This window comes from Moschus berezovskii, chromosome 15, assembly GCF_049115385.1.
Source record: "Moschus berezovskii isolate FMDL1 chromosome 15, NW_MosBer_1.0, whole genome shotgun sequence".
NCBI lineage: Eukaryota > Metazoa > Chordata > Mammalia > Artiodactyla > Moschidae > Moschus > Moschus berezovskii.
The window spans coordinates 17,834,636-17,861,269 of record NC_142474.1 but is presented as its reverse complement, the minus strand read 5'-3'; the positions used below and the strand labels follow the sequence as shown (position 1 = coordinate 17,861,269).

The window sequence follows — 26,634 nt, the reverse complement described above, 5'->3', positions numbered from 1 at the left end:
GGATCAAACCCTGGTCTCCCGCATTGCATGTGGACTCTTTACCAGCTGAGCCACAAGGGAAGTCCACAGAGTTCTTATGTATTTTTAATCCCCAAATAACTATTTCAATTGGGGTTCAGGTTCAGTAAACTTCTAGCAGTAAAAGTCAACTCAGGAAGTGGCTTTTGGTCTGCTGCTCATGTTTGGGCAGCTAAGCGCAAAAGTAAACAAACTTTTACTGGGTGTAGGACACACGGCCACAGATCCTGGGCTCTTATCATGAAGGCTGATTTGTTTCACTTAGGCATAGAATAACCCAGCTACTTTATTATTTGCTTTTGAATTTGGTTCCTGATCTTTAGATAAGTCACTGGACCCTAAGATGGTCAAGCAAGCCCAAAACTGACTCAGACCAAGAATCCAAGAAAAGTAGGGAGTGTCCACATAAACTGCAGCATCAAAGATGAAAGAGATCTTAAGACAACTTCCTACGCATGTGGCAGTATCTGCTCTACATTTGACATGGATGGCAGCCTGCCTCTGCTTGAAACACGGCATGCTTTTGAACCATTTGTGCATAAAACAGAAAAAAGGAACTGTATCTAAATTTTGCTGGATACAAACTGGTCATTGGCCAATTTGTGTTTAAGAGACAGAAATGGCTTGGACATAGTGAATAACAGATTCTGGAGCCAGACTGCCTGCGTTAAAATCCCAGCTCTGCTACTTATTTGTTACGTAGGCTTGGACAAAGTACATAATATCTTTGGGCCTTAGTATCCTCACTTGTAAAATGGGAATAATAGTAAACCTATCCCATAGGGTTTTAAGCATTAAATGGGTTAAGTATGTAATGCAGTGTTCAAGATTACTGTCTGAGTACAGTGTAAGTGCACTTTTCTTGGATTCTTGGTCTGAGTCAAATGCACCTCCACCTGACACTGCAGCTTCTCTGAATAAATGATTACACTGATATTCAAATTCCTGTCACCAGACTGAAGGTCAGGCTGGGGAGGTGCTCTCAGAAAGGTCAGAGAAATCTGAGTTTGGGTCTAAAGGGAGTTGCGAGTTCCAGGAGGGGACAAAAATGACAGGTTTAAAACAGATGAAGAAAGAGACAGATAGAAGACAGTAAGAAGTGGGTGTCCCAGACATCTACGGAGGGCCATTCCTGGATGTGGGAACATACAGTCTTCCTGAATAGACTGTCCATGACAGTTCTCCCAGAGTGAGGAGAGAAAGCAACTGGACGGTTGGTTGACAAGTATAACCTGCAGGCTGTGCTAAAACCAGCTTGGAGGGAAGCACATGGCTAGTGCTCCCACTGGAGCTTTGCTCTCTGGGTGCCTGTTTTCCAGAAGGGTCTTGCTTGTGGTCTTACCCAGTTGGGAAGGAGGGTGCACCTTCCTGCTGGCCTGGGGCATCCACATGACAGACAGCAAAGTGCTGGGTGATCTCTTGCATGTCCTCAAAGTTAAAGAACGCATTGAAACAGGATTTATCTGTAAGAGCACAACACTCGTAAGTCACAAGCTCTTCATTTCGCCTCACTTTTCCTCTGTTCAATCAATTCCACATCACTGTCCTCTCTTACTCCTTTTTAACCACTATTTCACTAAAATGAAGCATCCCAACAATCTGTCTGACACAAGCTGCCCTAAAGGCTGACTACCAGATGTCTCAATGGCTTGAAAAGAACATTTAATTAATCCTCAATTTTACAGAACATCTACAGAGTGGAAGCCAATCCTGGTGTTTCACAACACAATCTTACACCCATAACACTGTCATTGTTCATGCATCTTTTCCCTTCCTGATACAGAGATACTGACCATATCCCAGGAGCCTGGCTAAAGTGAGTTTCTTGCTGCTTACATTCACCATGTGGAAAACTTTTCTCGTGGCAAAACTGCTAAGGTGCGGGGAGGGGTTACTGCTTCAATTTCTACCGCTTAAATTCATTTTCAAAAGCTCCAGCACTAGATTGTAACCCCAAATGCAGGTCACCTCTGACAGCCAGAGGAGTGCGAAAGAAACCCGTGTAATGCAGATTCCGTGGACCCGGGGCTAGGGCCAGAATCTTATATTACCACCTGGAAAGGTCCATTTAGTCATCAAGGACAGGCTATTAGCAAGAATACTTTTACTAACTCATTGAAGGGCTCATAACAAAGTTAAGCTCAAATTCTGAATTTTCTAACCTGAAATATGAAAAAATCCAGAGTATCAATTAAAAAAAAAAAAAAAACTGATTTCAACCCTACTTTCTTAACCAGTCTATCATATAATCTTCAGTCCTTCAGCAGATGTGACACAAAATGAGATATAATCCCAGTGTTCCCCAAAATGCACTCAGCTGCCTACTTCCCAGGAACTTCAATTCTGCCATTAACACAAGTAGCAACGAGGATAAGGCAGACAGGAGAAAACCTATGTTCTATTAGAATACTGGGGTTTCTTCTGTGCTTTTTAAAAATACACAAAGACTAACAAAAAGGAACAGTATAAAATCAAATACATACGATTGAGGCCAATGTCATGGTATGTCAGAATGACTGGTCTGTTTCCCTTCGGCAGGCCTCTGATAGTGACGTGGACCATACCGTGAGTTGTTTCTATATCATGTTCCTGTAACAAGAGAACGTAAAGGTCTCAGCAAGGGCAGAATGGACTGCCCAGGCTGCTGAAGTTTCATGATACCCAAATTCACCACTATTTCCCACTAGCTGGGCAGGACTGAACCATAAGCCTACTAGAAAGATGTTACGTTACACAGGATATTCCTACTTTTTAATTCCTTCCAGATAAATAGACAAACAAATGAAGAAAAAATGCACCTTTATCTACAAAGCTCACTTTCTTAAGTGGGGGAAGCCAGGGTATCTGCTGAGAATATATTCACAACTGGCTATGGCAAGATCAGCAAGTTGAATAAGAAGCCAGGTAAGACCTGGAGAAAGGCAAGTGAAGAAAGCAGAAGATATGAAGAAGCTGCTGGGTAAAAAGATAGAGGTTTCAGATCCTCTAAATGCATGTTCAGCAACTGATAAATTCGGTAGCACCTATGAATGTCTATCTAAAATCTCTCCCGTTCCCTGGGAGTTGCCCTTCTGAGTCACCCATACAGCACTGGAAACGCTCTTGGCCACCTGGCTTGCAGACTGTAACCTTATGGTTATGGTTCACTGGAATCAGGTGAACATTTGGTCCATGCTAAGTCTTTCCTTAAGAATGTGTAATTGGGACTAAGAGATTTCATCCTTAGTTTGGTTCTTCTCTTGAAAAGAGAAGTAAACTTGGGAGCTTATAACAGGCATTTCTACTGTTCTGATTTCTGATTCCAACTGTGTATGCCACTAAGTTCTGAGACACCTCCGGACTGCCTCTGGTTTAAGCTATTTGGGTGGATTTGTTTCTTGCATCCCAAAGGATCGTAACCAATGCGATGAGTAAAATTTAAGATGTAGTCACAGCAGCGCTCAGGAACTGAATAAAGGCAAAGATGCAGTCAGAGGTACTGGGATAGTGCTAAGTGTGGCTGGGTGGAAAATAAAGACTGTAAGAAAAGTAACTGAAATTTATTCTAGTCTTCTTCAATGTCTGTATTTCTTAAAAATACATTATCATGCCTAGCCTAGTGAATTTTGCTGACAAAGTCTTTACCTATCTCAGGAAGTCTTATGGTAGATGAGATAAACTGTTAGTAAGAATCCCAACAAAGGCAAAGGTCTTCCAACCTAACAATAAACCTCAACAGCGCCCTGGTTTCTTCACTCATGTAGGGCAGAGACCAATCTTACACTAGTTGAACATCAGTGCATCTTAAATTATAGGTCCCAGATTGGAGCAGATATCTCTAGCAAATCAAACCACAAATGACTCAGTATTTCTGCTCTTCTCTATTACTGCTTGCTACCTCCTATTCAAAGGCTTGAAAAAAGGAAATAAGAAATGAAGGAGAGAATCAGGTACTGTGAACTGGCTATGAAATAAGGAACAGGGTTTAGATGGAGGAATATAGAGACACAAATTCCTGTTGCTGCATGAGCATTTCTTCTGTGGTAATGTCAGACTTCCTGGAGAAGGGAATGGCAACTCACTCCAGTATTCTCACCTGGAGAATTCCATGGACAAAGGAATCTGGCGGGCTACAGTCCATGGGCTCATATACAGTCAGACATGACTGAGAGACTAACACACAGCGTCAGACTTAGTGAGGAACCTCTCCACCAGGCTCATTCACTAAACAACTATGCATCTACTGAACTCCTACTACCAGACCCTGGGCTGAGCTCTGGGCACAAAACAGTGAGCAAGAGAGATGTGATCCCTGCTCTCACAGAGATTATGTTCTACATGGGAGGCAGACAAAAAACCAACCAACCAACCAACCATAAAAACAGCTTGTGATCAGTACTGTGAAAGAAATAAATAGGATGCTCTTAAAGAAAATTGAGGAGGAAGATATTAACTCTATTAGCAGACAGGAAAGTGCAAATTAAATTCAATAAGATGTAATTTCATATATACCAGAACGGCAAAAATTTTAAGTCATATAATGCTGTTAGCCAAGGTGTAGAGAAATAAGAACTTTCATACACTGTTGGTAGGCAGTAACCAGGAACAGTTACTCTGGAGAATAATTTGGTAATTTCAAGCAAAGTTAAGCAATGTCTACCCTACAGCAGTTTTACTTTTAGGTATAATCTAAAGCAATTCTCAAACATACTCAACACACAAAAAGATATGCAGATATATATATGTATACGTACATATATACATACACACTGCAGCCTTATTTATAATGTCAAAAAACTGAAAGTAGTCTAAATAGTCATCTATAAGGAAATTGAAAATGAAATTATATATTCACATAATGAGATACAGATAAAAATGAATGAACTAGAACTATAAGCATTAATACACAGAAAAAATCTTAAAAAAAACAATGCTGAATAGAAACACAGAAGGATTTGTATATGACATAAGATTTACATATGCAGACTTTTTTAAAAAGCAACATTGCATACATTGTATGTTTACATACATAAATTTAAAGTGCATGTTTACAATAGCCAGGACATGGAAGCAACCTAGATGTCCATCAGCAGACGAATGGATAAGAAAGCTGTGGTACATATACACAATGGAATATTATTCAGCTATTAAAAAGAATGCATTTGAATCAGTTCTATTATACAGAGTGAAGTAAGTTAGAAAGAAATACACTAATACAGTATATTAACACATATATATGGAATTTAGAAAGATGGTAATGATGACCCTATATGTGAGACATCAAAAGAGACACAGATGTAAAGAACAGACTGTTGGACTCTGTGGGAGAAGGTGAGGGTGGGATGATTTGAGAGAATAGCACTGAAACATGTATATTATCATATGTGAAATAGGTCGCCAGTCCAGGTTTGATGCATGAGACAGGCTGCTCAGGGCTGGTGCACTGGGATGACCCAGAGGGATGGGATGGGGAGGGAGGTGGGAGAGGGGTTCAGGATGGGGAGCACATCTACACCCATGGCTGATTCACGGGAATGTATGGCAAAAACCACTACAATATTGTAAAGTAATCAGCCTCCAATTAAAATAAATTAATTAATGAAAAAATAAATTTAAAGTGCAAAAACTTGGAGAAGGAATGTACATTAACTTTAGGCTTGATTCCTTCTGGGCAGTGACCTATTCTGAAAGTGAATTTAAGGAGGCTTTGACCTCTCCCATGTCTTACTTCTGGAGAAAGAGTAAAGAGAGAGGGAGAAGCCAGCCCCTGCCAGAGGAGTGACACAACAGGAGAATTCAAACTGAAGAGAATGGGCAACAATCTGTCATCCAACAATCTAGTTGCTGAAGCCTTCTTTCTGTCATATCCAAGCCTTCAGTATAGTCTTGCTTAAGTATTCCAGCTTGGTCTCAGCTATGCTGAGAAAAAAGTTAAAAACAATTTATACTTTGGCCCTGGGGGTTAGCAGGACCTCCCAAGATCTGATAATTAATGGGGATAGTGTGTACAGGAAAGGTGGGGGGTGGGTGTGGAATGAAGGGGTGGGGGATAGCAAGCTGTCAGGGAAGTTCAGATGATATGAAAAGGGAGCTATAATAGATGGGGCAAAACAGGACATATTAAAAGCAGACAAGGCAATAGGGCAAAGTAATTACCCTGTCATCATTTCATAATCTGGATGAAATTCAGAGTTAAAGTTGGCTTGCAAAATTTCAACTTTTTAGGGAGATCTTAGCCCCTACCTCCTGGGCTCTGTCAATCCTGTTGCCCCACTGGAGCAACCCTTGGTTACCAGTATCTCAAAGGGTTACTCTTCATTTCCAAAGAAATATGGAAAGAAAGGAGACACTCACCTTCATGTGGACCTGTAAATATATCCTTTGTGACCTTATGTGTGAATGGCTTGAACAAGTCTCTAACTGGAGCTGAGTGTGCAGAGACTCTGGTTATGGAGCTGATTCAATGGTCAGGCCAGGGGTGGTGCTGTTGCCACCTTTCCACTTTAGTCAACTATCATCCATTGCACAGGCTGTTCCTCTAGTTACCCCACCATTCGCCCCAGCATTCTAGAGGGTGTGACTGCACAATGAAAGTGCCTAGTAGGCTCTGGTCATAGATCTTCCCCAGCACTCTGATTACTTACCACCTCCAAGGCTATGCACCTCTTAAATATGATCCCTTATTCTCCAGGCTTGTAAAGCAGCCTGAGATCATACTGGTCCCCAACACACTTCTCCATCCTGGGCTGCCTCTCCCTCTTAATCAAAGATGTAAACAGATTATCTTTTTAAGACTTCAATAAGAGTTTAGGTTATTACCATTAATTGATAATAACCAACACTCACCTTTTTTTCTAAGTCCTTTTCCTTCAACTCAATGTGCTATTACCAGAGTTACACAATCTGACGTGTTACACCTCTCTGAGAATTTAAATTCTGACCACATCATGCCTGTTAGTGCTTCTTCCTCTCCCTGGCCAGTCTGAAACAGTTTAGGCAAACTTGTAGGACAACATACTTCTAGAAATATCAACATTCTTATTAGTATGAATTTTATTCTGTTTCTAATAAGCAGACCTCTCTATGATCCCTGGGTATAGTTTTTGTTATTTATTACATAAGGAATTTTAATATAATACCCCATTACCTTACCCTGGATAGTGGTATAAAGTTCATTTGCATGACTTCATTTAATCCCATAGTAAAAGAATCTGTCTCCACAATTATTCAGCCTTCTGCCTACAGGTAAATGACATTTTCCTTTTTAAAGTTCTGTAATATGTTTTCCCTAACTCTAGCCTCAGCTCTCTCCCCTTTTACCTCTCACATCCTTCAGCCTAGTTAAATCAACATTCTTTCAGAAATCTACTTTTACTTTTCAGCTACCCACACTCTCAGAACTCTCACAAATCATGCTCTTCATTTGAAAGCTCTTTTTGCAATATGTCAAGATAAAATCTGTCTTTTCCTATCTATCTTTTTCAAAGCCAAATCCAATACCTTCTTCAAACAGCCTTGGTAAACAATGAGGAAAAGAGAGTGAATGACTAACCTACATGCAGTATAGCCCGGAACACCTTCAAAACATGGACTGTCTAGTCCAGATAGGAAGAGGAACAGATTTGGCCAACTCAAACATCCCAATCTTTGGCCACAGTAGCAGTCCAAGGATGAGAGTGTGACCCCCACACACATGACCCATGCCAAACCAATAAGACGACTCCCCTGGCCTTTTCCATCAAGTTATAGGTAAAGATCTTCTCTCGGCAGTGAGGCTGCTAAGCTGAAAGGACATGAATTTGGGGCCTTGGTAGCCATCAGGCCCATGCTGTGACACAGCTTGTCAGAGAAATAGTGATGGGGAAAGGGAACTGAGATTGGGGGTGGTGATAAAAAGGCCTTAGAATCTATACGTTTTTTTCTCTGCAACTGAAAATAAAGTCAACTATATCCTTGGAACTTAATAATCAATTTCTCCCTTACCCCCCAAAAAAAACATCAGCAAAATCAAACCAACACAGCAGTAATTAACACAACATTGTAAATAAACTATACTTCAATTTAAAAAAATCAAACCAAAAGGGGGCAGGTGTGCATCTTGAAGGGAGGACCTGTGAACAAAGGCCATCAGAAAGGAAAAGCACAAAGCAGAAGTATGGGTGGATCAGCAATAATTCTAGTTTTCCAGGGAGTGGGTGGAGTAAACAATGGGAAACAGTGAGACAGAGGCTGAAAGGGGGACTGGGGCCACATTCACATCCTTTAAGGTAAGGGGAGAAGCATGGAACTGGTCAAGTTCTCTAACAGACTATAGCAGCTGGCTGAATCCCAGTTCTTTCCAAACACCTCTTTTCTGCGGAAGCAACTTCCAGTTATTTACTTTCCTGAATTCTTATTTTGTAATAATGCCCATTTATCAAGTGATCTGCGAGAGTTTAAAGCTGTTTAAATCCCTTTAGAAGAAGCAGTCACATATATACCGGAGAAGGCAATGGCAAGCCACTCTAGTACTCTTGCCTAGAAAATCCCATGGATGGAGGAGCCTGGTAGGCTGCAGTCCGTGGGGTCGCTAAGGGTCGGACTCGACTGAGCGACTTCACTTTCACTTTTCACACATTGGAGAAGGAAATGGCAACCCACTCCAGTGTTCTTGCCTGGAGAATCCCAGGGACGGGGGAGCCTGGTGGGCTTCCGTCTATGGGGTCACACAGAGTCGGACACGACTGAAGTGACTTAGCAGCAGCAGCAGCAGCACATATATACATCCTCACAGTAGGGTTCTATAAATCAGTCCTCTAAAGAACTACTGCAATTTAACAGCCAGCATGAAACTACCCAGCCCTCAGCCAAGTCTGGAGTTTTATCCTAGGAATATGAACTCCATTCCTGTGGGTGCACTCCATTATCAGCATCTTCTACAGGAATACATATCCTGGAAGACAGCAGCTTTTCACTCTCCATTAATATTTACTGAGTGCCCCACTGATGGAAGTGGAAGGCAAATTGACAAGATATGCCAAGAACCTTAAGTGTGTTCATTCCAAGATCCATCTAAAGAAATAATCCAATGTGTATATAAAATTTATGCAGAAAAATGTTCAGTGAACTGAACAAATTATAATAACTGAACATACTATAAGGAATCTAATTTCCAAAAATAATGGAATAGTTAAGTCATGGGAGAGCTATATGAGGATTTAATAGTCAGCCATTAGAATTTTTTTTTTTTTTCTTTTTGGCTGTGCCATGTGGCAGTGAGGATCTTAGTTCCCTGACCACAGATTAAACACAGGCCCACGTAATTAAAGTGCCATGCCCTAACCACTGGACTGTCAGGGAATTCCCCATTAAAGACTATTTTTACGAGAGTTTAAAAATGGAAATGGGATTGTGTTCTAATATTAAGTCAGGAGAGGAAATATATAACTGTACATCCTGTATGACCAATCAAATAAACTTTAAAAATTATTAAAAAAAACTATACACACACAAACGTATCTCAAACTAAACACAGCAACATGGCTGTCCCTGGGTTCTAGGATTTTGAGCTTTTCTCTAGCTACTTCATAATTCTCTGTGCTCTCCAACTCTTCAACTATGAGCATGTACTCTTTTGATAACCAGAATACAAAAGTAAAAACTGGGAAGAAATATAATAAAATACAGCTATCTCTAGGTAACAGGATTATAGTTAACCTTTAGTTTTACACTTTTCTGAATTTTCTAAATTTGATTATACACAAGAATTGTTTTTAAACATACAACATATTTACTCATGTGATATTCACGCATTAAACACTACACATGAAGTTTTAGAAATATGTGAGAAATAATGATGATGATATTTATACAAACATGGTGATTCAGTTCAGTTCAGTCGCTCAGTTGTGTCCGACTCTTTGCGACCCCATGAATCACAGCACGCCAGGCCTCCCTGTCCATCACCAACTCCCGGAGTTCACTCAAACTCATGTCCATCCAGTCGGTGATGCCATCCAGCCATCTCATTCTCTGTCGTCCCCGTCTCCTCCCACTCCCAATCCCGCCCAGCATCAGAGTCTTTTCCAGTAAGTCAACTCGTCGCATGAGGTGGCCAAAGTATTGCAGTTTCAGCTTTAGCATCTGTCCTTCCAATGAGCACCCAGGATTGATCTCCTCTAGAATGGACTGCAGTCCAAGAGACTCTCAAGAGTCTTCTCCAGCACCACAACTTCATAATAAGTGGGTGCACATGTAGAAATGTTCATGGAGAGAGTTGTTTAAAAATGAAAAACAGTTTTGTGTACTTTTTGATAAAATTAAACATTGATTCCCCCCTCCAACATTTTATCATGAGAACTTTCAACCATACACCCAAGCTAAAAGAATTTACAGTGAACATCTGTATACCCACAACCTGGATTCTACCATTAATATTTTACTATACTCAATTATCATGCATCTATCCAACCTTACATTCATCTTACTAATCCTTTTTTTAAAGTTGAGGTATGGTTGATTTACAATATTATATTAGTTTCAGGTGTACGCCATAGTGATCCAAAATTCTTATAGATTATATTCCATTTAAAATTTTTATAAAATACTGGCTGTATTTCCTGTGCTGTATAATATATCCTTGTAGCATATTTATCTTATATTTACTTATATTATTTATATTTACTTATATTACTTATCTTATATACTATTTATATATAGTAAGATACTTATTTATCTCATATACTATTTATATATAGTAAGATATAAAAATTTGTGCCTCTTAATTTCCTAGTATAGCTATTTTTGAAGGCAATATATTACATGCACATTTAAAATTTTTATAAAATACTGGCTGTATTTCCTGTGCTGTATAATATATCCTTGTAGCTTCTTCATCTTATATTTACTTATTTTACTTATACTTATTTATCTTATATACTATTTATATATAGTAAGATATATAAATTTGTGTCTCTTAATTTCCTAGTATAGCTATTTTTGAAGGCAATATATCACATGCACAAAGAAGCTATAGCATTTGTTTTAGTTCTAATTTCAAATTTTTAAACATTCTCATAAGCAGAAGACAATTAAGCAGCAGTAAAGTAGGTAATTAACAATAAGTCTATTGATTCATTGTTTCAACTGGCAACAGGTTTTCTCCTTTCACATCAATTCCAAGCACTGTCACCTCTAATCACCCCTCCTCTCATTACTTAGATCTCAATATAACTGCTATTTGCCTCAAGGGAGCTGTATAGTATTGAAGTCACTAGGACAATCAAAGAACCAAAAGAAATGATATGATTTTAATTATATTTACAATTATTGGGAGGAGGGGAAGCATGTAGTTGGATTAGTAAAGAAAACAGAGGAAGAAAAGACAGTTCAGATTGAAGTTATGAGCTTAGTTGTGATGCTAAGATAACTTCCTGGAATATCACCAAATTCAGTAAAGATTTTTCTAAGGCAAGATAGAGACCAGAGGAACTTGCTTCATCAGCTAGTCCCATGCCACAGTTATGCTAAAGAACAACACCTATGCCAAGGCTGAATATAACAATGCTGGCTTTAGATTTGTACTGCTTTGTCTCCTAAAAATGCCCAGAGGTTTCCAAAAAGCCTTCAGGTATACCGCGCCACTCTACAGATGTCTCACGTCACAGTTCCCACCTCCGAGGCCTTCTATCACCTGTAGCCAAACTCCTGACCCAGACACCCCCAGTCTCCAGAACACCACATAAGCCTTTACCAAAGAGACAGGTGAGAATGAAGTACATTCATGAGTGCTGAGGAGAAAAAAGAAGGGCCTATGACTTCTTCTTTAGAACACAGAGAACCTGTACATTCATAACCACTGACAGTGACATACACTTGCCATCATTCTATATGTATCAGAACTGAGCTAAAAGTTATATTTAATGAGGCCAGAACACACTGTTATATTAAAGCTTCATCCAAAATACAAAGAACAGACTATTTTTAAGCCTTAGTATTAAAAAGTAGTTGATAATATAACTTCTAAAACTCAATTTCATTTATATCTAAGTATATTTGTGAGAAAAATCCTAAAGGATATATACCAAAATATTAACAGTGATGAATAACAAGTGATTTGTATTTCTTTACTTTTTTGGTATTTTTATATATAAAGCACACAATTCTTTAATATTCTGATTTAGCGGTATGTCCAATTTGATGAAAATAAATGCTTTTACATTTTAAAAGTAGGAAAATATACACTATTTCTGGAATTTGTTACCTTTAATTTTACTATTACTCTCTCTCAAATGATCTCCTTCTAGGTAAATTATATCAAATATTAAGAGTAATGCAATTAAATTAGTTCAACCTAGGATCTAAAGCATAACTGAAATTAGATCAAAAGATCAAATTAAAAACAACTAAAACAAACCTTGACTGCCACCATTTACCAAAAAATAATATGGCTTCTTGTTTTTGAGTGAAGAGTCTATAACAAATGATTTCCTAACAGCAGCAGGCTGATTATGTGGTATACATAAAATATACCAAACAGTAACAATAAGAAGTGTTTGGCACTGGAATTTAAAAATCTGTAACAATGCCATAAGCCTGCCCCTTCCAAAGTGAGTCTCAGTCTCATCTGACTTGCTAAGGAAGCTCAGCTTTATACACAGCTCAGCTCCTTGCCACATCTCAGCTCTGGACATTGCCAGGTGAGAAAAAATGGGCAATGGATTCAGAACAAAATGAGGTTTTCAACTTCAATTCCACCCACGGCAAGTTATGAAACCTGATTCTTAATTTCCTCATCTCTGATAAAAACCACCTTGTGATATTGCTCCAAGTATTAGACAAATTTATGTTTAGTATCTATAGTTGCTAAGTCACTTCAGTCGTGTCCGACTCTGTGTGACCCCACAGACGTAGGTACGCAATAAATTAATACGATATAACTAGGTTGCCTGTGAGACAGATGTTAGTTTCTCCTTTTGATGTTAACGCTAATATGGAGAGATTCCACTGTATTTAACATAAAATGCGTACTTGAAAATAATGATTTTCCTGTGGGTGTGCAAGCTGGCTGAATCCTGGACACAGGGAAGCTGCCTTCCCTGCACCTTCCATTCCTGCTTAGTACCCTCTGAGTCTCCTTCGTGTTGCCTCTGACAGCCACTTACCACATCTATCCCAAAAGGAGGACAGTCAGGCTGTATGGGCTTGTAAGGTATCCATTCCCTGTATTTATTCCTTCTTTCCATTTCTTTCAGGGCCAGTCAACAGATAAAAGTAGGAAGATGGAACTGCTAGTTTACGGATTTTCAAATTAGCAACAGAGCTACAGGCAAAAGCAGTCTAAGACGAACTACCATTTAGGAAAATACTAATGAGTTGGGTTGAATTTTGTGTTTCCAGAGATACAGCCAAGAGACATCTGCTTTTTGTATTAATAACACTAAATCTTTCTTTTAGAACAGGTTTTGTTGTTAGTAAAGTCTCCCCTCCAAACTGACCGCCCCCAACCTTCTCTGCTGTGAGGTGACAACCATATGGCACTCGTGATTACGGTTTCAAATATCAGTTTGAGGAAAGGAGATCTTAACTGTAAAAAGACAGCTCCACCCAATAACCTACAACCATAGGGATCTGGCAAGCAATTTTTGAACACAATAGCAAATCATTTTAAATAAACTTGATCCAGTGATCAAAAGAACACGAAGGAATCATGATCAGCTATGAAGAGAGATCCACCTCTACAAGACCACCAGCACAGGGAAGGAAGCACTGCAGAGATCCTGTACACAGCCCTCTTTGGTGCTTGTACAGTCCTTACCTGACAGTCAAAGTCCTGGAAGTTTCGTGTACCATTCTGTCAACAGAAGGCAGAAAACACAGTCAGTTTCCCCATGTGGTTTCCCCAAATGTGCAGCAAATTCAGTTCACAGTGAAAGCAGTGCATGAGCAGCCTCTGGGTTGCCATAAAACTAAAATGGTTTTTATCAATAGGCTTCAGAGGCAACTGGCTTCAGAGGCAACGCATGTCAGTAAAAGGGGAGTCTTTAGTGACGGGGTTACACTTTGGCAGGCTTCCCATGAAGATGAAGGAAATGAGTCTGGTTTCCTAGTAAAGCTTGTAACTTGTCTCCCTACCTAAGGAGAGCAGGAAGAGCTTGTGGGAAGAGAGAAAACATGGATCAGAGTCTGAGAACACGTTCACAATCCACACGGGAGGTACCTGGGAGGAAAGGAGCTGGAGGCCAACTCTGACAGGAGCCAGCATGCCCAGGACAAGGAAGCAAAGAAAGGACGAAGACGAGAGCAAAGATACAGATGGGTCAGAATGGAAGCTCTGAAATTTAACAAGGAAGAAAGACAGTGTCACTGAAGAAGGGAAACAGATAAAACGGAGTTCCTCATACACTGGTATATCCTAGGAAACTGCTAACAGGATAAAGGACAAATCACTGAATTGTTTAAAAAGTAGGACATAGTCAAAAGATCCAAGGAGAATTCACCAAGCTTCTAAGAAGAGATTGTATTATAGTAAGATTGGATTTCCAAAAAAAAAATCTATGGTAATGACTCAGAGGCATTTTTGTAATATTTCAGATGCCAGAGGTGCAAGAGGATGACATTAGAGTAAAAAAAGGGTAAATGAGTGATGTCTTTGGGAGGAAAAAAACCTGACTCATAAAGTAAAAGCTCCTCCCAAACCTCATTACCCTCATTATTCAGAAACTGCTATATCCGTCCACCTTCCAGAAGGTGTGGAGCTATAATGATAATAAGCATCTTATCCAAAGCTGCCCCTTCAGAGAAGATTGAGGTCTCTGATGCCAAGGGAGTACTAAGCAATCCCACCTTCCATCAAGAAGATTCTCTTAGAAACAGTTTTGTGTCCTTCCACTCGCACTGTTGGCAGGACAAAAGAGGTTAAAAACACAGCCCAGCGTGGTAAAGAAAAACCACCACCAATAAAAACACCTAAAGAAACAAACTGTTCTCCCTTGAGAGGAACTAGTGGAGGCAGCTGGGATGATGCTCAGTACTCTTTAATACGGCCACCAATAGCCACAGCTGCCAATTTAAACTAAAATTTAAAATTCAGTCTCACTGTCACATTAGCTGCATTTCAAATGCTCAGCACATACACGTGGCCAAGGCTACTGTATTACTGGGCAGTGAAGACACAGAACGTTTCCTTTGACTGCAAACTTCTAGTGGACAGGGCCAACCTAGAGAGCTTTTGGAGGAATAAGATTATCGACGAGCAGCCCTTATCTCTCCACAATAGCTTACCAATCACAGAGAGACTATTGACGACACTGAGAAGAAGAGAGTGTGGTGGAGACAGCTGCTGCTAAGTCACTTCAGTCGTGTCCGACTCTGTGTGACCCCATAGACGGAAGCCCACCAGGCTCCCCTTCCCTGGGATTCTCCAGGCAAGAACACTGGAGTGGGTTGCCATTTCCTTCTCCAATGTGTGAAAGTGGAAAGTGAAAAGTGAAAGTGAAGTCGCTCAGTCGTGTCTGACCCCTAGCGACCCCACGGACTGCATCCTACCAGGCTCCTCCATCCATGGGATTTTCTAGGCAAGAGTACTGGAGTAGCTTGCCATTGCCTTCTCCGGAGACAGCTAGTCTGAGGTATTGGTCCCGGCACAAAACCAAGTTCACAAAATAAAGTTTGATGCAGCCACAGCAAGGAAAAACCACTACAATGCCACACAGACAGCACATTCCCAGGAATGTTGCCATTGGTAAAAAGGATCAACAGTATTCCACCGACCCCACTGGCCCTACACAACTCCTGAGAACTCCTTCAGAGAAGTCATTGTACTTAATTTCTAGTTTGACTGTGAGAAGCAGAAGGGAGGGCCATCTCGTGGACAAGGGTAGATTGTTGTAGTAGGATATAAATGACCAGCCAGTGAGCTCCAGTCCCTGATGCAACTTGCACCCTCCACCACATTCAGCAGAGGGCCAGGTGTAAGTCAGGTACTTGATGGATATTTATAAAAGGAATAAGCCAATGTCAGTATTTAATTTTATTCCTTTATAAAAGGAATAAGCTTGAACTGAGAGAATTACTTTTTAAAAATTTACTTTCTTGAGCTCCTTCATTTACCTTCTGCACTTGGCCTAGAGCCTCCACTGTCAGCCTCTACTGACAAGTTTCTGTTAAGATTTTGGGTCAAAAACAACAGAAAAATTCCACTGTATCCCAGTCATTAAATAAAAATATAGACTACAAAATAATCGTCCAAGTTTGACCTCAACTACATTAAAATATGCACCAAAAGAGACTAGAAGAAAAATACCAAAACATTAACAGCAGCAAGTATTTCGGAATAGAAAGATTATGGGCGATCACATTTTTTTTGAAACTTTTCTACAAGAAGCATGTACTTCACCTTTTGCAATGAAAAAATAAAAACACAGAAAAAAAAAGATTTGGTGTGGCACAAAAATTATGTCTGTAACTTAGTATTTTGTAAAATATGATTTAAAGATTCATTTAATCTTTTGAGGAATAATATATAATGATATCAAAACAGACCATATTACAGCTTCAATCTTACTGAGCTCCCAGAAGTTCCCTTGGAGATTATTTACAAAGCTAAGGGAAAATCACTCCAGTCTGAACTAAAATCTTGGTCCTGGAACACAGACACACAAATTCTGATGAGCAATTTGAGAAGCAGCTGTCACCATATGCATGAATTCCTTTCTTCACTATCTTGTGATCACAGTCAAGAAGCATTTTGTGAGGCTGAAGCTTGAGATGAGCACAAAGGGAAATGCCAAAAGCAGAAAGATGCAATTCTCTCCTGAAACCAAAGTGATCTTTGTTGAGAACCTAGGTTGCACATTCTTTATGCAATGTTCACCTCCCCCAAAAAAGATACTAGTAATCAGAGGAAGACTAGCACTTGTTTTCTTGGCCTTTTTTTTCTTTTTTAAAGATGGCAGATCCTCTTGGAGACTGACTTCAGGCTTCATGAGTGATCAAGCATCTTCAAGAAAGAATATGACTGGGTCAGTCTGATCGTGTTTGGTGCCCAGACTTTCTGAGCCAAGAACATTAGCTGGTCCCCAAATGATCTGAGTGTAGTCAACCAAAGCCAAATTCTCTGAACTCATTAAAATTCAATACTGCTCACTAGATAGATTCTGGAAGGGGAAAGACCTCCCTGGGGATTTATTTGTCTCTGATATTTGTAGCACAGGGTTCCACTCCAACAAAACTTTCGGAAGTTTTAGGTTCTAGGTGCTTTCTTTTTATTTTCTGTCCCTTTTGAATATAGCATTAATTCCATGTTCAGAGAGATTCTTGCACTAAGCAGACTTAAGCAGCAAAAAGGGATTCAAGATAATAAATTAAAACAATAATGTAGGGGAAGAGGGAAAAAAGGAAAAGTAAAGGAAAAAGAGAAATTATAACTGAAAGTTGCAGTCAAGGTAGAAGCCAGCTAAGAGATGTTTCTTGGTGGAGGCTCTAGGCCAAGTGCAGAAGGTAAATGAAAGAGTTCAAGAAAGTAAGTTTTTAAAAAGTAATTCTCTCAGTTCAAGCCTGGAGAATAGGCAAAAAGCTACTGAGAATCTATCAGTCTATGAAGAGAGGTATGAGAAAAGGGGGGAAGGTAAGGAGAAAAATTTAAAAATCAAGTAACTGCTGGACAGTTACAGAAATATAACTGGACAGAAGAAAAACACAATTTTCCACTATGAGATCTAGTCAAGATCAACATATAGTTTCAAAAGACAGAAAGCAACAGATAAAACAGAAAGAAAGACCTTAGAACCAACTACCAACAGGAAGCGATTTGGGGCAAATCTACCTGTTTGGTGACCTTGATGTGGGGTGCAGTGTCTGACTCACTACTCTATTCCCAGTTCTGGCACTTAATAAAGTCAATAAACATCATTCTGGAAGAGATATGAGCATCTCAAAATAGAGATACTCAATTTGAGTAAGAAATGAATACCAAAGAGGAAGACTGACAGGCAACTGATGAGCTTGGAACTAAAGTACAGTTGTTAAAACAGGAAAAGTTTTAGAAACAAGCAGATTAAAGACTGTCAAAGAGAATAAAATATGGCATGTCTACTAAAAAAAAAGGACAACAACTCTTACCAACAGAAAGTAGAAAGATGGGAAATTGTACAAGCAATGTATTAATAGCACTTCACAAATACTCTTTAATGAAAATGTCAATAAATCTGTGTTGCTGCTGTTTTTAAAGAGACCTTGGAGGGCATGGGGTGGGGGGGAGGTTTAGGAAGGAGGGGCTCTATGTATACTTATGGCTGATTCACATTGTTGTATGGAAGAAATCGATACAACATTGTAGAGCAATTATCCTCCAATTAAAAATAAATTAAAGACCAAACAAAACAACCTCTGCCTGTCTCTGCTGCCCTGGAGATGACTAAAATGCTCATCCCTGGTTCCTCCTGCTTTTCCTCTTATAATATGCTCCCTACCTCCTTTTATATTTCCAGTCACCAGTAGAGGGTCTACCTCACTTTCTCCTTTAACAACCAAAACAAATTAATAACTTGTTCCTGTTCCCGCCACTGAATATTTATTCCCCTTCTTAGTAGGTCCTCAGTTCTGCTGAAGTCAACTGTGGTCTCCTATTTATTTTCTCAAGTCTGGTCTTTGGCTTCCACAGGCTCAGCAGTATCTGAACTAAGGGCAGGTAAAGGAAGGCAGGGAAAATGAAGCACAAATCAGGGAGCTCTCCTGCTTATACAGGTCTGTGGAGGTAGGGGAAAGAGGTTGGAACAACCAGCTAACAAGAGGCAGCAGGTGGTGGGAAGAACCTGGGACCCCCGACCCAGGCTGAAGTCACCATCCGTGGGGTCTGGTCCTGGCTTCATCACCTCACTAGACACCACCATCGGACAAGTCATATAATTTCTCTGAGCCTCATCTGTAAAATGGAGTTAAAAATACCTTTAACTACTTCCTTCACAAGAAATTAGGAGATTCAAATTAAGATAGTACTTGTGAAAATGCTCTGAAAATGGTTAAATGCTATTTTAAAAAAAATCATTTCATATAATTCTGTCTCAAAAAAAAAACAAACCACACAGAAGTGCTGGCAGGTGCTTCTTTTCATCACTGGAGCCAAAACAAGCATGGCAAAATTACCCACTTCTTCACAATTCTGAGCCATAGACAAAATCACAGGCATACTAAAATTAAATGGGAAAAGTACCAACAAATGACAAGAAAAAAGTCAACGTAAGCCTCACTTAAAGCTATTTTGAGAATGGTTCCTTATAGTCAGCTCAGGATAAATTTCTGCATTTCAGGTTGGGTCTAGACTCCCTTTAGCTCCTTGAAACCTGGAAGGGCACAACAATATCTCTGATTAAGAATGTATCTAGGAAGAGAAAGGACAGAAAGATGATGTGCAATGATATGAACCTCTAGGTTTCTGCTTACACAAAGAGGGCAAGCCTCAGCGGTGATGCCAAAACTTCTACAGGGTGAACACAGTGGAAAGGCCTCAGGTAGTGGAGTAGGAAAGGTTTGGGTTTCAGTCCTGGCTTTGCCACTTCCTGACTGGGCAAGCCTTATAGTCAGATTTTCATCTACTAAGTGAGGAAGACTATCTATTTCAAAGGAATGGTCTGATGATTAAAAGAGAGAAGGTATGTAAAGCACCCAGCAAATAACAGCAGGATAGGCTATTAGGCAAAAATAAAACCTCCCTGAAAACTAAAAACTTTAAGACTTCTTATCCTATTCAAATCTGGAAGCTTATACCCTACCATCAGTGGTTCTCAACTGGGGAGACTCTGACCCCTAGGAGACATCTGATATTGTCTGGGGTCAAGTTTGGTTGTCATGACTTGAAGATGCTACTGGCATCTAGTGGGTAGAGAGGTCAAATGCTGTTAAACACCCTACAATGAATAGGGCAGCCTCCCACAACAAGACATTTAGAGTGCCAAGATCAAAAAACCCTGTCCTACAGCACGTGTTCTTGGGTACACAATCTGAGTAAACTACTTCACCTTTCCTAGCCCGAGTTTCCTCATCAGCAATATGATAAATTGAATAAACTGATCTGTGTGTCCTAAATCACCAAGCCTTTGGGAGGATCAAATGAAATAATGGATGACAAGCACTACTGTCATTATACCTTTCAAAACGTAAGCAAAAGCACCCACTTATCGGGCAAAGGCAGAGCACTGATATCCTGGGGAGTTGGGGGTGGAATGGGGTAGAAGGCTTTGTTTGGGAATGACACCATCTGAGGAGGGCCTATTGCCAATCAACTTCTATAAAGCTTGGCTGGAGCAGGGGGAGTGCTCATGAATAGTGATGGGCTAGGAGCACTTCCCAGGGAGAGAGAGGCATGAGATGGAGCGTGGGAAGTGGGTAGGAACAGCACAGGCATATCAAAGAAGAGCTAACAGATGTTAGGAAGTGAGACAGTGCCTGGTATCTTGGACTGCTCAGGCTGCGTGAATGGCTTGCTGCTGCTGCTGCTGCTGCTAAGTCACTTCAGTCATGTCCGACTCTGTGTGACCCCATAGACGGAAGCCCACCAGGCTCCCCTGTCCCTGGGATTCTCCAGGCAAGAACACTGGAGTGGGTTGCCATTTCCTTCTCCAATGTGTGAAAGTGAAAAGTGAAAAGTGAAGTCGCTCAGTCATGTCTGACTCGTAGCAACCCCATGGACTGCAGCCTACCAGGCTCCTCCATCCATGGGATTTTCTAGCAAGAGTACTGGAGTGGCTTGCCATTGCCTTCTCCGGCGTGAATGGCTTATACAACAAAAATTTATCTTCTCACAGTTCTGGAGCCTGGAAGTCCAAGATCAAGGTTCCAGCAGGGTTTGGTTTTAGGTGAGAGCTCCTTTCTTGGCTTGCAGATGGCTGCCATCCATGTTTCCTCATCTGTCCAGGGGTGGAGGTAGAGGGTGTATCTCTCTTTCCCTCTCCCTCACTCTTCTTTTAAGGCCATCAATTCTATCAGATTAGGGCTCTACCACATGACCTCATTTAACCTTAGTCACCTCCTTAAAGCCCTTATCTCCAGTATAGTCACATGGGAGGCTACTGCTTCAACATATGAATTTTAGGGGAGCAGACATAATTCTGTTCATAGCATTTGGGCACACATCAGACACAGCCAGGGAATCACTACAGCCTCAGAGATGAGGACCCAAACATTAATCCAATGCTTTTCTGTGGTTACAGTCGCCAAAATCTTTTCTTTTCCAGCTGCCTTCTCTATAAGACATCCAGTCAATTAACTCCTGCAGTTCTTCATGTAGGTGCCTCAGGCATCCTGTGGACTTCCAAGGTCAGGAAAGACTCCTCCTCTTACCTGGGCCCCAGTCCTCAAATGTCTGAGATCCATCGGGTCATAGGCTTCCAACACTGGCTAATCAGAATCACTTTAGGCATGGTTCTCAATTTTTGGATGCTTTTATAAAATTCAATCATAATCTCTGGAAGTAGGGTCTAGGCATCAGTTATTTTCAAATCTCCCCAAGTAATTCCAACAAGCAGCCAAGGCTGAGGACTACTGATCATAGAGAGGTGTGCGTGCCCTGCCCCCATCCCCTCAGATTCCAATTTAGTTGTTCTAGAGTGGGGACCCCGGAGAAGGCGATGGCACCCCACTCCAGTACTCTTGCCTGGAGAATCCCAGGGACAGGGAGCCTAGTGGGTTGCCGTCTATGGGGTCGCACAGAGTCGGACATGACTGAAGCGACTTAGCAGCAGCAGCAGTAGCAGCCAAGTGGGGACCCAGGAATCTGTATTTTTAAACAAGTTCCTAGCTGATTCTGGTGATCACTCAGGTTTAGGATACGTTTCTAAGTTCCTGAAGCTAAACTGCCTACCCACAACTGCCTTGTAACTATTCATTTCTGTGGCTGTACATAAGCGTTACAGATGCAGATTCTACTTCCTTCCTCCTCTTCGTGGCCCATCATTTGGGCACAGCCCTTCACATGCAGCAAAATTTGGGACTTAAAGGAGAGTTTTCTGAAATCATGAAGGAAAGCAACAAAAGAAGCAAAATAAGGGTTTAAAAAGTGTGCAGCTTGCCAAGGGGAAGAGCAAGAGACCTGGTGAAAGATAAAGGAAGGGGTGGGAATAAGGGTAGAGACGAGGTCACAGGGACAAGAATGGGGTTGACAGGTTTCAACAGCAAATTAGTGAATAGAGTAAGTCAATAGCCCTAGAAGCTGTAGGTGAAGGGCCCGGCCTTGGGCAAAAAAAGATTAACAAGCAACGGCATCTTTCGGTATAGCCCCCGTTGGCATCCTGACCCTATCCAACTTTACCCTTTCCATCAATGCTTCCCCAGGAACGGATGCCATGAGCTCATCCATACCAAACTAGAAGAGTAATTTAATAGGGGACAATGACAATACATCAAAGGAACAGGGCTTAGAAGAAGGAATTTCAGGCACACTTACTGCATGGAGAGGGAAAAGAGAGAGCATAAAACTTTCTGAGATTTTTGGCAACTCTTACCATCACAGCACTCTTTACCTGCTGTTAACTACGATGCTCACCGTGTATTCTCTGACATGAACAGAAAAATGAGGTATATTACCAACATCCAGGCACCCTTGATGAAAACCTCAACGTTGACAGAGAGGTCACATCACAGACCAGATAAACCTTACGGAGAGCACCGCAGCCTGTGTGCATTACCAGCCATGGGTGCTAAGTTTTCCTTACAGAAATTGAAAGTCACGATACCTGGATTATAAATCAAACCCCACTCATACTTTCTGCTTAACATCTCTATCTGTAGAACAGGAACATGTCAAGGATAATTTGACTGAATTTGGCTGGTGGAAACAAAAGTAGGAAGAAAGAGAGGCAAGACATCAAGAAGAAGGTTAAGAAATATATTTTTTAAAGTTTTTTCCCCACAGAAAATCAAGATAAATATGTTTTTAGTTACTATTCAGATAATATAGAAAATAAACTAACCACAGAAGAAAGGACTTACATATATTTTAGGGATAACAGCAGTCTTTACCTTATCATTTAGAAGTGGTTTGATCTCTGTGAGTTGAACATCCTGAAGTTCATCCATGAGGACAGATGAGAGGAGAGGATTCTCAAGAATAAATCAGTAACTCTGAAACAGAAGTGGAGAAAAAGGCTTAAAACCAGGAGTTGGAAACATAATGGTCACACCACATCCATTCATTCAAATATTAGAGCTTAGTATGTGTCATGCACTGCTCAGGATGCTGAAGACACACACAGTAAACTAGATACTTACGGCAAACAGACTTTAGCGTTGCCTCTGTGATCTCTGTACCTCTTGGCATACACACCCAAGCATAACCCCCCAACCCACCAAATCAGAGTGTGGGGGGACCCCATGGCTTGCTTTTAACCATTAGAATATGGCAAAAGTGATGGAAAGTACATGAGTATCTGTATATGATTACATTACATAACATTTTAATATCTGTCTTGCAAAGAGACAGTTTCCCTGCTAGCTTTAAAGAAGCAGGTTGTAAATGTGCTGTCCTCCCCTGAAAAAAAAAAAGAAGAAGCAAGTTGGCATGCTGTTAGACGGCCATGTGGCAAGAAACAGCCTCCAGCCAAAACAGCAAGAAACTGGAACCTTCAGTCCAACCATGTGCAAAGAACTAAAGGCTGTCAACAACCACGCGGGCCTGGAAGTGGATCCTTCCCCAATTGGGCCTTGTGCTGCCCACACCTTGACTACAGCCTTGCAGAGGAGCCAGTCAACCCATGCCAGAGTCCCAGCTCCCTGAAACTGAGATGATAAATGTGTGTTATAAACTACTAAGTTTGCAGTAATATTTTTATGCAGCAGCAGATAATTAATACAATAGTCTTTGCTCACATGGGGAATTCATTTCAGTTACTTGAGATGTATAAGTAAGAGAACAACAAGCTCAGAGCTACAACTGAGAAAGCAACAGTTTAGAGGGTGGATTAAGGGAGAACAAAAATTGAAGGCTAATGCTGTAGCCTAACATAAACAGAGAGATGAACCAAGGCTACACTCACTAGGCTTCACTTGGGGAATCACAACAGTAGACGCAGAGTATGGCAGCCAGCCTCCACAAAGGCCTCCAGTGAGCCTGCTCCCCAGTTCCTGACCCCGGACAATGAGACATCATAAATAACTTTGTTTTGGAGTGATTAGTTACATAGTTAGAGATAACTAAGACTGAAAGGGAGAAGTTAGGGAAAGGTGTGGAGTAGAGACGCACAGACTCCATCCTACTATAAAGGAAGCCATGGGGAGAGATTGCGAATACTGGACACAAATGATTCCCGCCCAGACTTCAAAGCTCTAGGCTTCATCTCTTCTGCCTTGACCTTACAGGAAAAATGCTAACTCAATGATTTGGGAATTCAGACATTCAACAACCATTTATTGAGTTCCCACTGTGCAAAGCATTATGGACAACAGAAATAAGGTCCCTGACTTCTACAAGTTTTTTAGTAGAGATTACCACTATCTATAAAGTTACCTACAAAATGAGAAATAAAGGGCCAGAGGCGTTCAAAGGAGGAGCAATTACTTCTGACTGGTTGGAATCATTCACAATATACTAGTTTATTAATCCATTTTTCTGTTTTTCCCTCCAGAAACAGGACGTATGGCTTTGACTTAGCTATGGAGAGGGTCTGTGTTCCACGTTAGCTCTTAGGTATTAATGACCAATACACCAAAATGAATCCTGCTTTCAACTATGCCGACATTTGCTGTTGTTGTTCAGTTGCTCAGCTGTATCTGATCCTTTGCGACCCCATGGACTGTAGCACACCAGTCCTTCACTATCTCCTGGAGCTTGCTCAAACTCATGTCCATTGAGTCGATGATGCCACCCAACCATCTCATCCTCTGTTGTCTCCTTCTCCTAATGCCCTCCATCTTTCCCAGCAACAGGGTCTTTTCCAGTGAGTCAGCTCTTTGCATCAGGTGGCCAAAGGATTGGAGCTTCAGCTTCTCCAGCATCAGTCCTTCCAATGAACTATCCAGGGCTGACTTCCTTTAGGTTGACTAACAAAAGCTCTTCTACCATTATTTTGAAGAACCCTGAGGGTGCCAATGGGAACCACTGCTCAAACTATGGATTCCACACGCCAACCATGAGGACCCAAACATTTGTGTCACTGCAAGAGCACAAGCCCGGTATTTACCCTCCCTCTAGGATGTGGGTCTTTTCTCAGACCCAAGGTACCCTATACCCTTGACTGAGCTACCGAATGCCCAGAATTTTTATTTTCATATCAGTCACACTTCAAAAGGGGATGAGATGGTTTGAACTTTTTATCACAAATTTCAGCCGGCATCTAACATTTCTCTCTTCTATAGTCCCCACATCAACCCACTTCAGTTCAGTTCAGTTCAGTCTCTCAGTCATGACTGACTCTTTGCGACCCCATGAATCACAGCACACCAGGCCTCCCTGTCCATCACCAACTCCCGGAGTTCACTCAAACTCACGTCCATCGAGTCGGTGATGCCATCCAGCCATCTCATTCTCTGTTGTCCCCTTCTCCACCCGTCCCTAATCCTTCCCAGCATCAGAGTCTTTTCCAGTGAGTCAACTCGTCGCATGAGGTGGCCAAAGTACTGCAGTTTCAGCTTTAGCATCTTTCCTTCCAATGAACACCCAGGATTGATCACCTTCAGAATGGACTGGTTGGATTTCCTTGCAGTCAGGGACTCTCTCAAGAGTCTTCTCCAACACCACAGTTCAAAAGCATCAATTCTTCGGCAATCAGCTTTCTTCACAGTCCAACTCTCACAACCCACTTAGCAACCGAAATATTGGCCCAACTGGGATCTACTCATTGAATTTTTTAAATAAACTTTTATTTATTTGGCTGCACCAGGTCTTAGGTGAGGCATGTGGGATCTAGTTTCCTGATCTGGGATTGAACCCAGGCCCCCTGCACTGGGAGCACAGTCTTAACCAGTGGACTACCAGGGAAGTCCCTTCACAGTGTTTATTAACCACACTATGAACTGTGACTACTTTTCATTTGGACTTCACTATTTGTCAGTAATTTAAAATGACAGTTTTAAAGTTCTTCTTCCTATTATAAAAGTAATATGGGCCCATTTCAGAAAATATGGAAACCACAGGGTAACCAAAAGATATCATATTCACAGTCCTTCCTTCTAGAAACAATCACTGGTAATATTTCAGTCTATTTCCATTCCCACACACACACACATAAAATGGTGATATCCTAAAACTTTTCCAACCCTGCTTTATTCCCTACTTTAATTCACTCCTTTGAAAACAGGCCACTGCAAGGTGTGAATCATTCAAATGTGACTCCACTCAGGAGCCTGTCAAGGAGCCTCAGGGACAGAGGGAAGCCTGAGGTGCCTCCAAAGTGACGCATTCACCTAGTGTTCCTGAGCATCTTTTAAAGATAAAGAAAGATGCAGTTTGTGCCAGGACAAACACTTAAACAAGGACGCAACTAAATGAGAAGGCTGTCCTTATCAGCTGGGCCCAATGCAGTCAATGCAGGACGGTGTGACTTAGGAGTTGGCAACAAGACAGCAGGTATCCACTTTCCTCATGACAGGGGACCCAACATATTCTTCCAGAGATCTGATTTTCACTCAGTTCTCACTGTCTTGAGCCCTTGCCAATGAGCAGTTTTATAA

The 26,634-nt window shown here is 41.0% G+C and overlaps 1 protein-coding gene across 3 annotated transcripts in view; it reads right to left on the bottom strand.

The window, feature by feature from the left end:
* The window catches only part of NDRG3 (NDRG family member 3), a 64,656-nt gene that overhangs the window by 26,111 nt on the left and 11,911 nt on the right, over positions 1-26,634 (bottom strand). For 2 of the 3 annotated variants that reach the window (XM_055436789.2, XM_088843810.1), the window contains exons 2-5: positions 22,990-23,091; positions 13,793-13,828; positions 2,502-2,607; positions 1,361-1,481 (exon numbers count right to left, since the gene is read on the bottom strand). In XM_055436789.2, the coding sequence (XP_055292764.1) occupies positions 1,361-1,481; positions 2,502-2,607; positions 13,793-13,828; positions 22,990-23,046 (320 nt within the window). In that variant the 5' untranslated portion in view covers positions 23,047-23,091. The remainder of the gene's footprint in view (positions 1-1,360; positions 1,482-2,501; positions 2,608-13,792; positions 13,829-22,989; positions 23,092-26,634) is intronic. The other variant, XM_055436807.2, reaches the window with a different exon arrangement.